This window comes from Malaclemys terrapin, chromosome 23, assembly GCF_027887155.1.
Source record: "Malaclemys terrapin pileata isolate rMalTer1 chromosome 23, rMalTer1.hap1, whole genome shotgun sequence".
Lineage (NCBI taxonomy): Eukaryota > Metazoa > Chordata > Testudines > Emydidae > Malaclemys > Malaclemys terrapin.
In genome coordinates, this window is record NC_071527.1 from 14225225 (window position 1) to 14237676 (window position 12452).

Sequence of the window (12452 nt, forward strand, 5' to 3'; positions counted from 1 at the left end):
TCCGGAGAGAGTAGGAGACAAAGTGAAAGTCGGTCAGACAGACTGAGCCGCGGCTCCTGCGTGCAGCTGGGGGAAGCAGATGTGAATTCAGCTCCCCTCTGTGGGGCTCCACGGGTGATGGGGTGTGGGGACGAGAGGGTGAAGGGAGTGTGGACGGGGGTAGTTATCCAGCAAATAGCTGATCCCCAGAACCCTTTCAGGGCTGCCCTGCCCTATCCTATGGAATCAGGGGAATCCCCATAATCTTGATCTCCTTCCCTCCAGCAGTGGATCAGTCACGTCTGTAGCATGTTGTCCGGCTTCGCTGGGGCATTTCAGGCCCTCGCCTGGCCTATTTCTCAGCCCTTTCTTTAAGGCAGGGACTGGACGGGAGCACCATGGTGCCGGGTTTCCACAGAAGTGTTGCTATTTAGTGGGGGGCTGGGAGCTAGGGCCCTGGGGTTCTCTCCCCAGCTCTGGGACGGGAGTGGGTTGTAGTGGCGAGAGTGGGGCGGCAGGGAGTTGACTCCTGGGTTGTGCATCCGTGACCCCAAGAACTGCAGCACCCAGATCTGGATTTAGGCTTTTAGCTTGTCCCTCCCTGGCGTCTGAGCACCAGTGATCCCTGGGGGAGGAAATTAACTTTATACACCTCCGGTGTGGGGGAGACTTGCCTGTGATGGTGGGGGCCAGGGTGAGCTCTGGGTTCAAAGCCACTCCCTGCTGCTGCTCTGTGCTTGGCCTCCCTGCTGCAGCCATTCAAATCCCGTGGGCATCTCTTGCACTATTAAGAGCTGCGGGACTTGTCCCTGTTGGGAGCAGCGGGAGGCAGCGAAGATACAAGGGGCAAATATCCCTCCAGATGCTGCAGATTGCGCCAATCCCCGTCCCCCTTCCCATGGTTCTGGGATCTGGCAGCAAGGACAGGGAGCCCGGCTGGCGAAGGAAGAATCACCTGGTTGGATGCCAGAGAGCCGGGCACTTGCCGTTCCCCGGGTGCTGCTGTGGAGGCTGCGGCTGGTCGTTTTAACACCTTTGTGGGCAAAGCCCAACTGGAATTTGCGACTTTCACGACTGCTTTCTGCAGCTGTGTGTGAGTGTGTTTGGAGTACCCCCTTGTGGGCTGTTGGTGTCATTGGTGCGTGCTGCCTGCATGGTTGAGAGAAGGCTACACCTCTGCCCTTTGAGCTAAGGGCGAATCTCCTCCCCCTTCACCCCTTTTGCTGGCAGCAGTAGTAGATCCCGTATCCTCCCATTAGGGCAAGATGATCCACGCTTCTTAACGTCATTTGACTGGAGGGTTGTACGAGTGTCTCCTTGTGGGGTGCAAGTTGTGTGTTGCGGGGCGTGGAACAGGCACCCCCGACTGCCATGTTCAGCGGGGGCGGGAGGATTGAGGCACAAGTGCGCCCCCTTTGGTACGCGCTGGGAGCTGCATTAGCCCTCCCTGATGGAGCTGTTCAGTGTGTCCAGGGGCAGACCCGGGGGTGGGGGTGTTGCAGGAGCGCTGCTGTGTGCACCTCTCTCTAGCCAATCCCCAGCTGAGCCGCTCTTTGTGGCCAATCAGGCACCGCCATCCTGCAGATACACTCAAAATCCCCACCCCCTTTTGTGACTGCATGCCTCTTCGCTGAGCAGGGGGTTGGGGGGGCTGAAAGGGGAGCTCCAGGCTGGGTGCCCCACCCCTCCTGACTCCTCACGCTGCTCCCTTTCTGTTTCCCTTACAGGGAAGGAGTTCCTAGCCAAAGCCAAAGAAGACTTCCTCAAGAAATGGAAGAATCCCTCCCAGGTACTGTGTCCCCAAGGCAGATCACCCCTCACCCCCTCAATCAAGGCCCCTGCAGCCCCAGGCTGATTACTCTGCAATCATCCCCTGGATCTCTTTCCCCATCACTGAACCACCTTGCCAAACAGCCTCCGCTGAAGGTCTGGGGTTATTTTTGCTCCTGGGGGGCGGGACTCAGTGCTCTTCTCCCCCCCCCCCCCCGCCCCAATCCCCAATCTGCCCTCTGGTAACTGGAGGGCCAAGAATAATGGAGGTTCAAGTCCTATCTGCTGGGGGAGGGGAACACTAACCATGTGGGTCTCCTCCTGATCCAACCTGTCTCCACCTCCCCCATTCTCCTCCCAAGGCTCCAGCGTGGTCGTCCAGCGTAGCACCAGATTGGCTGCCAGGGGGGTTGTGCTAACAGGGACCCTGTTCAAAGGGCTTCCATTTGCTGTCTCTCCCCACTGGAAATCCCGCTGGGGGTGGTTCTGGATAATTCCTGAGGGAGAGCTGCTGGTCCCTCTGCAGCACTGTCACTTTGCTAGTCCTCCCGCACACCCTGTGTCATTAATGCTATGGCACAGATGGGGAAACTGAGGCCCAGAGGGGAAAGGGACTTGGTCAAGGGTATAGGAAGTTGGTGGCGGAACTAGGAAGCAATCTTTTGACTCCTAGTCTCCTGCCGTCTGACCACTACACTTCACTTCCTCTCCTCACAGGCCGAGGGCTAGAACCCAAAAGTCCTGACTCCCATCATCTCCCCCACCTCTAAGCCACCATCCCCTAGGGTTACCATATCTAATAAATAAAAAAAGAGGACCCTCCACGGGCCCTGGCCCCGCCCCTTCCCTGCCCTAACTCCGCCCCCTCCCCCCTCCACTCCCAGCCAGGGGGAAAGGGCTGCCCCAGGGCTCCCGGCTTCACGGTTTGCCGGGCAGCCCCCAGACCCTGCGCCCCCGGCTGGCGCTTCCCCAGCGCAGCTGGAGCCCGGGAGGGGAAGTGCCCAGCCGGTGGCGCAGGGTCTGGAGCCTGCCCGGCAAACCGTGAAGCCGGTAGCGCTCGGGCTTTGGGCAGCCCCTATGCCTCCGGACCCTGCGCCCCCAGCCGGGCACTTCCCCTCCCGGGCTCCGGTGGCGCAGGGTCCGGAGGCACGGGGGCTGCCAGAAGCCGGTAGCGCTCAGGCAGCCCGGCTCTTAAACAGAGCTGAAGAGGAGCAGAGCCTCCAGCCGCGGCGGCTCTGCTCCTCCCCGACTCTTCAGCTCTGTTTAAGAGCTGGGCTGCCCGAGCACTACCGGCTTCTGGCAGCCCCCGTGCCTCCGGAACCTGCGCCACCGGAGCCCGGGAGGGGAAGTGCCTGGCTGGGGGCGCAGGGTCTGGAGGCACGGGGGCTGCCCAAAGCCGGTAGCGCTCGGGCAGCCCGGCTCTTAAACAGAGTCGAAGAGTCAGGGTGGAGCAGAGCCGCCATTTTCCCAGACATGTTCGGCTTTTTGGCAATTCCCCCCGGACGGGGGTTTGACTGCCGAAAAGCCGGACATGTCCGGGAAAAAGAGGACATATGGTAACCCTACCAACCCCCACTGAATGGAGCTGGGCGGGTCGCCTGTCTGGAACTAGATTTTGGTTCTGCCCAAGGAGCAGGGATTCCCTTGTCTGTGTCTCATTCAAAATGTAGTGGTTACCTTTGTCGCCCTCTGGTGGTGAAATGTGACATCTACTTCTTCATATCAATTATCAGGGGGTAGCCATGTTAGTCTGTATCCACAAAACCAACAAGGAGTCCGGTGGCACCTTAAAGACTAACAGATTTATTTGGGCATAAGCTTTGGTGGTTAAGAAAACCTCACTTCTTCAGATGCATGGAGTGAAAGTTACAGATGCAGGCATTATATAATGACACATGAAGAGCAGGGATTACCTTACAAGTGGAGAACCAGTGTTGACAGGGCCAATTCTTCATATCAGTGTTCTCAAGAACAACCCCAGTGCGGTGCTAGGGGGTGCTGTGCTGCAGGCAGTGGGGGGCTTTGACCCCCTCATGGTCAAGACTCCAGTCTTGCAATGCAAATCCCACTGTCCCGGGCAAGTTCCTTCCTGATGCCCCCAGGACCAGTCTGGCGCCCCATCAGGTTTGTTTTCCCCTTCCAGAACACGGCCAGTTTGGATCAGTTTGATCGAATCAAGACCCTGGGCACAGGCTCATTTGGGAGGGTGATGCTGGTGAAACACAAAGAGACCGGGAATCACTATGCCATGAAGATCCTGGATAAACAGAAGGTGAGACGCCAGGGGCTGCCGTGGAGATCTGGCCTGGGGCCGTGGAATCCCCAGTGCGGGGGAGGGATTTGGAGTTGAACCCTGCGTGGGGATGGAGGAGAGGGGAGTGCGTGGGAGGTGCAGGGGGTGCTGCGCCAACAGAGGAAGATCTGATGTTGCTATTTCCTTTTCTCTCCCAGGTAGTGAAGCTCAAACAAATTGAGCATACCCTCAGTGAAAAACGGATACTCCAGGCCATCAACTTTCCATTACTCGTCAAACTGGAGTATTCTTTCAAAGTAGGTGTCCTTGGCTTGCCAGCCCGGCCCTGGTCTGTATCTCCCCACTGACTCCCACAATCCCCTTGATTCGTTTCCTATTTAAAACCAAAACTGTGCTGAAGGGGTGGAAGGGCACAGTCTGCGTCTCTTGTATCTTGAGAACAAACATTCCTGGCGTGACGTCTGGGATCAGGTTTGGAGCTAAGAAAAATCAGTTTGGATCATTCCCCTTTTTCAGTCTTTTCTGTTCTGCTTTTGACTCCAGGTTTTGAACAGTGATACTCCCCCCAGTCAGTTTTGCTTTCATTCCTAGTCAGTTTCAGTTTCCAGCTCCCTTGTGCTGCCCTAGGCATGAGGTCTGGCTTGCGGGGGAGTCTCAGAGGAAGTCCTAACTTCATGCACATTTGGCTTTGTAGAGACTTTGGAACCATCTCGTGGGATCGTTTCCTCCTGATGGGAGTTTCTATGAAAGCTAAAATTCAGGCCCCAGCGTTGGGGCTTGGACCCTCTTCTCTAAACCTGGATTTTGAGGCCTGTGAGCTACACCCTGTGTGTAGGGGGGAGAGCAAAGATAGTTGTGCCTTTGAGCTCCACAGCCCCCCCTGTGGCCGGCCTGATTAAAGAGGGGCTGGCTCTGAAGGGAGACCTGTCTCCTGTCTGTCAGCCTGAGGTTAGTGGGTTGTAGCGACGAAGAGTTGTCAGCTCAGAGGAGGCTGCAGGATAAATCGCAGCCCCTGCGGGAGCCCGGAGGCCAGGGTGATGGGCGTGTTAGCAGCAGGCAGTGCTGGCAGAGTCGTTTTCTTGGGGCCCCTCATCGTTCTAGGGGTAAATAGTTTTGATCTCTGGTCCCTTGTCTGCAGAAGCTGCTACAATGGAAATGTCACCCCTGCTCCGTGCCGGCTGCCTGGGGCTGGGCTGGGTAGCTCTCGGGTGACACAGTAGCAGTGGGGCCAGCGGCTTCTGCTACACAGGCTGTCTCGCTGAGCCAATCGATTCTCCTACGACAGCGTAAAATAAATCCCTCGCAGCTGAATCCGCAGGTGTAAATGTGGGAGAACTTTGTTGAAATCAATGCGACTGCTCTGGATTTACCCCGCTGAGCTAGGAGTCTGGCCTGGTACGTGCTGACTGGGCCCCATCAAGGTCCCACTAGGGTGTTGGGGCCTGTTTAGTTGGTAGAGGGTCAGGAAGGCCCATGTCACGCAGACCAGAACTGCCTGAACAGGGAGACCAAGGATGGGCTGAACTGCCAAGACTGAGCTCCCTTCGTCCCCTTAGAGACAGCAGGGTTCAGGCTTCATTCCCCTTCCGCTCTAGGGCACCCACCTTTACCCTGCTCCTGGGGCTCAAGGTGTAACCCTCTTAATTTAGGCACCTAGTCTCACCCTTCATGGGCTCAGGGCGTCACCTCACACTCTGCGGGTTTGCAGGGTCTTTTCCCAGTGAAAGAGCCTCACACAGAAATATCCTTAACCTCTGTTTATTAACAGTTACTGTCACGGACTCACAGATCGTGCCCACTCTTGGTCCCATGAAGTCCCTGGTGGGAACCTCCTTCAGTGTGACAGCCCTTCTCAGGGGTCCACTTTGTCTCGGGGGTTAAGCCCCTCCACCTCCTGGAACCGCACCTCTCTGAGCCTTAGCACACCTGTCTCTCGCCATGGGCCCCCTCAGGGAGTCCACTCGCTCTGGACCCCCAGGACCTCCACTCCCAGAGGGAATAATGCAACCTTGTTCTCTAGACCGGAGCCACTCTCAGCCAGCGTTAAACAGGAGGCTTTACTGAGCATCTGAACACAGCACAGGAAACTCTCAGGGCCCTCGGGCCTGCCCTCCCTCAGCACAGCACATCCAAGTCTCGCCTGCATCCAGGTGGGCTCTGCTTGCTCTCCCTCTCCAGCCCAGAGCCCCCCTGCTTCCCAGCTGGGCATCCCAAGTTCCATCCCCGATCCTCTGTAACAACAAACTCCCTCTCCCATCACCTTGTTAAACCAGTAACACCCAGGGAAACTGTCCCACCCCCTCTGCATGCAAACCAATGAAAAAAACAAGAAAACCCCCCACTTCGTCACAGTTACCAGAACAGAATACGCATGCTACTCATACAATGCCCATCACTCCCAATAAGGCAGACGAACTTTCCCTTCTGGCCAGTCAGGATCAGCTCGTCCTGGGACTCCAGGTTCTGCATGGTGTCATTGGCAGGGTGTTGAGATCTGGCAGCGCTGATGCTGGGCTGTGTCCTGGAGTTGGTTCCCCAGAACTTCCTTTTGAACCCAGTTTATATAGTGAAACTTGAGTCCTGCTTAGCTCTCCCTTAACCAATCATTTTACTGAAGTGTTACAAAATAATTCTCTGAGCAATCCTATCGTAGTGTGAAACAATTCTTTACCCAGTCATACACCACCACCTTCGCTGATGTACACCTGGCAAAATTAGTTATGTACCAGAAACTATCAAAGAAGCCGACAGATAAACAATAGAGAAGTGGGGACCAGCAAGGGGAAACAATCAAGATGTAGAGATTTCACAGCCACACTGCTGCTAAGTGATTCCTGGTGATGCTGAGCACTGTGAGGACAGGAGCCTTCTTACCAGCCCGGTATTCCATTGTTCTGATATAATTTAGATGGAATGTGAGGATGTGACTTTCTGCTTCTTGGCTCCTGCTCTCCTAATCTGGCTGCAGAAAAAGGCCTCTGACCGTACAGCATGGGGCGCTCAGCCCATGTCCCGCCTGGACCCTCTCTCCAGGGCTAGCTGGAAATTCATCCTGGGCTCGAGGGCAGGGGCAGTGGTCTCCGCTGGCGCGTGCGCGGGTGCTTCATGCTCATGTTCTCATCACTGAGCCGGGTAGGGTCTCACTAGCGGAATGGCTTTGTTGGGCTCAGCGGAGTTACTTCGCAGGCTGCTCTTTGACTTTGCAGGTGCGGGGGAGGATGAAGCCAGCCTGGTCAATTTCACACTCTGCTTTTGAGAAGTTTCACTTCTTTCTTCTGCTCCTTTGGGGTGTCCGACCGGGCGGCAGGTTGGGTTTCCCCTTTGATTGTAGACGTCGCAGCTGGAAATCCCTCTTGGGCCTGCCCGTCCCTGCCCCTGGACCAGATGTGTGGGGAGGGGTTGGATTTTCTACGGCTCTAGCACTAAATACTCCAAGCAAATAAAGCTCGCGCCCTCTCATTAGTGAGTCTGTTCCCCAGCCGCGTTTGTGCAGCTACTCCCACTGCAGGTGTGTGCCTGGGATTAGACAGCGGGTGCACTGCATTGTGTGCTATGTGGAAGCCCGGCCACTGCATCAGGTTCCTTGGGGACGTGTGGGTTAGCGCCCTGAAAGGGATGGGGCTAATAAAGGAGCAGGGGTGTGGGGAGCAGTTTCCTCCTGGTGTCGCAGGCGCTGCTGGGTGGCCCCCTTGCACTCCATTGCTGCTGCATTTCCTTCTAGGATAACTCCAATCTGTACATGGTGATGGAATACATCCCTGGCGGGGAGATGTTCTCCCACCTACGGCGGATCGGGAGGTTCAGGTGAGCGTTGCCATGGGAGCCGATGTTGGGGACAGTGTCGCTAACGGTTAGAGCTGGGTGGCGGTTTGACTCCTGGGTTGTATCCCTGGCTCAGGGAGGACAGTGGGATCTAGCACTTAGAGCAGAGGGACTGGGAGTCGGGACTCCTGGGTCCTATTCCTGCCTCTGCCATTCACTCCTTGTGGGAAGGGGGGAGAATCATTCTGTGCCTCAGTTTCCACAGCTGTGAATTTGGGATTTAGTTCAGTAGAGAACTAGACCTATTATCCACTAGCAGCATCTGCAGCGACGCTGGCTTTGATCCTCATGCTGGAGGGCGTGACCTGATCCCCAGCTGGGCTGGTCAGGAAGGGATTCCCCATGGGGAGGGCTGCTGAGGTCTTCTGCCAGCACTAGCCACAGTCAGTGGCCAGGGATGCCAGGGCTAGATGGTGCCAGGCTGGATGGAGCTGGGGGTCCATGTGTGTGTGTGTTGGGGCTAGGGGGGAGATGCTGGTCTGGGAGGGGCTTGCCCTGGGTTGCCAGGCTGGATGGAGTCAGGGGTCTAGTAATGATGGGTGGGATGTTTGTGCTAGGGCTAGTGGTCTGGCTAGGGCAGATGGGACCAGTAGCGTAGCTAGGGGTGGAGCGGGGGCAGCGGCTGCTCCTGCACTGAGCACAAGTGGCGCCTTGTCAATTTCCTGGTGTCTTTGTACTCACTCGGGGGAGCGATAAAAAAAAAAGGTGCCACCCGCTGCGGCGCTTTTATTTTACTCACTCGGCGGCACTCTGGGTCTTCGGTTGTGGGACGGACCTTCAGTGCCGCCGAAAACAGCCGGAGAGAGTGAAGGGCCTGCTGCCAAAGACCTGGAGCGCCGCCGGGTGAGTAAAAGCACCGCAGTGGTTTTTTTATTGCTCCCCCGTTCCCTCCACCTGTCTACGCCACTGGATGGGGCCACGAAACCTATAAGCGTTGGGGCATCTTGCCTGGGGTTGCCAGGGTAGATGGAGTCAGGGATCTATAAGGAAGGTGAAGGTGGGGGTGGCTGGGCTGACTGAGAGGGGGCGGATCTGGCCCGGGATGCCCACGTTCTCCTCCCACCTCATTGCAGTGAACCTCACGCCCGGTTCTACGCTGCTCAGATCGTCCTGACCTTTGAGTATCTGCACTCGCTGGATCTCATCTACCGAGACCTGAAGCCAGAGAATCTCCTGATAGACCAGCAGGGCTACATCAAGGTGAGGCTGTCCCCTCCCCCCCGCCCCTAATTCCCTTCCCCTTCCCCTTCCCCATCCCAGGGCTGGCTCCTGGCTCCCTGCAGTGATCTCCTCCCTACCCAAGTCTCTCTCTGCTGCCATCCCCTTCCCAAAGCCAAGACACCCCCAGAAATGTAACACAGACAGAATACATCAATCATCTGCTCCCTCCCCTTCCCCTCCTGCTGTCACAGCCTCCAGGCTGATCCAGCTTCTCCCCTCTGTGTGTTTTGGCTCCAGGTGACGGATTTTGGTTTTGCCAAGCGGGTGAAAGGCCGGACCTGGACTCTGTGTGGGACCCCGGAATACCTGGCCCCCGAGATCATCCTCAGCAAGGTGAGCTTGGCAGGGCCTGTCTGCTTCCCAATCTCTAGCTGATCCCTGGCCACCAGGTGGTTCCCCCCACCCCCAAATGTTCGGTGCGTGACCCTGGCCTGCTTTCCCTGGGCAGGGTTATAACAAGGCTGTGGACTGGTGGGCCCTCGGCGTCCTCATCTACGAGATGGCAGCTGGTTACCCCCCATTCTTTTCAGACCAGCCCATTCAGATCTATGAGAAGATCGTCTCTGGCAAGGTATTTGGGCTGGGGGAGGGGCCACTTGTATGATTTTTTTTGGGGGGGGGGGTGTTTTGCCAGCTAAAATGGGGTGCCAAGTCTCCGCGACTGATCAGAGAGATGTTCACACGCTGCGCCCCCAATATACTCATGCCCTCCCATGCTCCCCCAATCTCCAACACGTGGGCATCCTCCCTGTCATGTACCCCTGTTCTCCAATACATAGACATCCTCCACTTTGTGTCCCCCACACATGGACCCTCCCTCGCCACGTAACCCTATTTCCCCAACACATGGACTCCATCCCCCACCCCACCATCATTGTGCCCCCTGTAACTCTTATGGGGACTCCTGGAACAGGTGTCTTTGGTTTTCTTATACACTGTTGTGAGTTGCAAAACCCTCCACAACCCTGCTACGTTCATAGAATCATAGAATATCAGGGTTGGAAGGGACCTCAGGAGGTCATCTAGTCCAACTCCCTGCTCAAAGCAGGACCAATTCCCAACTAAATCATCCCAGTCAGGGCTTTGTCAAACCTGACCTTAAAAACCTCGAAGGAAGGAGATTCCACCACCTCCCTAGGTAACCCATTCCAGTACTTCACCACCCTCCTAGTGAAAAAGTTTTTCCTAATAGCCAACCTAAACCTCCCCCACTGCAACTTGAGACCATTACTCCTTGTTCTGTCATCAGGTATCATGGAGAACAGTCTAGATCCCTCCTCTTTGAAACCCCCCTTCAGGTAGTTGAAAGCAGCTATCAAATCCACCCTCATTCTTCTCTTCTGCAGACTAAACAATCCCAGTTCCCTCAGCCTCTCCTCATAAGTGATGTGCTCCAGCCCCCTAATCATTTTTGTTGCCCTCTTTTGTTGCAAGACTAAACATTCCTTAAACACATCAGTCATCTCCAGACACTGGTAGAGCACTCATCGCCATAGTAACCAAGAGCCCATAATATTCAACTGCCCACTCCAGCGCCTTCTCATCAAGGAGCTCGAAAAACTCGTGTTGGACATGGTCAGCTTTGAACCTAGTGGGAAACTCAACAGGCCTGGGTTCTGTTCCCGGTTCTCCTACCAGCCTGCTGAGTGACCTTGGGCAAGTCACGTCCCCCCCGTGCCTCAGTTTCCCCTTATGTAAAATGAGGATAGTGATGTGGCAGCCCTGCTTTGAGATCTGTGGAGGAAAAATGCTCAATGAGAGCTGGGGGGTGGCTGCTAATTAACCATTTCAGCTCCTGTGTCAGTCCTCAGTAGCCTCCCCCCCCACACTTCTTGTCCACTCATTGTCCTGGAGTGTTTTTAAAGGGCTTGTTATTTATTATGAGGTGTATATTACAATAGTGCCTACAAGCCCCAGTCATGGGTCAGTACCCCTCTGTGCTAGGGGCTGTACATTATTAGGTGTATCTATGACTCTAGCCAGGAGGGCAGGGCAGGTAAAAGCCAGACCTCTGTCTCTCCTCCCCACCCCAGGTCCAGTTCCCGTCTCACTTCAGCTCGGACCTGAAGGACCTGCTCCGGAACCTGCTGCAGGTGGACCTCACCAAACGCTTTGGCAACCTCAAGAACGGGGTCAATGACATCAAGAACCACAAGTGGTTTGCTACCACCGACTGGATCGCCATCTACCAGAAGAAGGTAGGAGGGCGAGGGCGGCGGGCAGAGGAGGGTCTGGGTAACTTCCACATGCATGTAGCCTCCATCAGCAGGAATTGAACCTGGCATCATCAGTGCCCAGGCCTCTAGAAGCGCATTGGTTACTGAGACTCTGTAGCAGGGTGTTGTGGCTGGGTCCCACCACTAGGGGGAGATATTATGCTCACCCAGCATTGGTTTAAAGTAGGGAGCCCTCAGTCACCTGTTTGTAACATGGTGTCAAAAGCATGGTCCTGTCCCCACCCCCTGAGGATAACAGCCTACTATTGCTGCTGCCAGCTAATGGCGTTATTCTTCTAGCTCAGGTGGGAGAGGGCAGTGCTGAAGGTTCTGATTAAAACCCTACTGATGATACAAGTAGGGGCTCTTATGGGGATCCAAGGGGCTTATGACCCCCTGCCCTTCCCTGATTGCAAAGTCAGAGGAGGGGATTCTGGCTAGATAAAAGGGGACTTGAGGAGGCGCTGATTCTGCATCTCTCACCTGGTTGCTAAGGGGCCCGATCCTGTATCCCTTAAGAGTGCTGCGGGCCCTGATTCTGGGCTCTTAAGGAGGGTGCTGAGGGCCCTGATTCTGGGCTCCTAAGTGGGGTCATAGGCTCCCCCTTCCATGATTGCAAAGTATGAGGGTTTCTGGCTGGATAGCGGGGGGGGCGGAACTGATCTTTGCCTGCCTTGTTACGAAGTTGGGGCCCGATCGTGTGCCCCTAGCAGACCCAGGAGTGGGGGGGGTATACAAATGTTGATCCCTCACCTCGTCCCCCTCCCCTTCCTTTGCAGGTGGAAGCTCCTTTTATACCAAAGTGCAAAGGCCCCGGTGACACGAGTAACTTCGACGACTACAAGGAAGAGGAGATCCAGGTCTCGGTCACTGAGAAGTGCGCCAAGGAGTTTGCTGAGTTCTAGGGCCAGCGCCCCCCGGGAGGGGGCGTGCGGCACAGGTGATAGCGGAGTTGGAGTTTGGTTTAATAGATAAATTATATATTTTATAAATACATGAGCGCTGTCAGGAGTGGAGGGGGGGAGCCCTGTGGCTAGCCCTCCCCCCAAAATCCCCCTTTCCCACAAAAAAGCTTGAGTGTCCCATCTAGAGACTGGGGATATCATCCGCCCCGCCCCTGGAAACAGGTCTGTGTCCTCCAACAAAACCTGTTTCACTGGAAAACAGAAAACAACCCTCCCCCCCAGCCC

General features: G+C 55.8%; 1 protein-coding gene across 1 annotated transcript; it reads left to right on the plus strand.

Annotated features, from left to right (window-relative positions):
* The first annotated feature begins 3888 nt into the window (after positions 1–3888).
* LOC128828266 (cAMP-dependent protein kinase catalytic subunit alpha-like) lies at positions 3889–12167 on the plus strand. The gene is made up of 8 exons (XM_054012773.1): positions 3889–4021; positions 4201–4299; positions 7725–7807; positions 8899–9025; positions 9284–9379; positions 9495–9617; positions 11080–11244; positions 12042–12167. Exons 1-8 carry the CDS (start codon positions 3959–3961, stop codon positions 12165–12167), a joined length of 882 nt encoding a protein of 293 aa, XP_053868748.1. The 5' UTR covers positions 3889–3958.
* Positions 12168–12452: the final 285 nt, after the last annotated feature.

Coding starts and splice junctions, on each gene's coding strand:
- LOC128828266 (XM_054012773.1), top strand. CDS start 3,959: ATGCTGGTGAAACACAAAGAGACCGGGAATCACTATGCCATGAAGATC. Junction 9,026..9,283: donor ACCAGCAGGGCTACATCAAG/GTGAGGCTGTCC, acceptor TTTTGGCTCCAG/GTGACGGATTTTGGTTTTGC. Junction 9,618..11,079: donor AGAAGATCGTCTCTGGCAAG/GTATTTGGGCTG, acceptor TCCCCACCCCAG/GTCCAGTTCCCGTCTCACTT.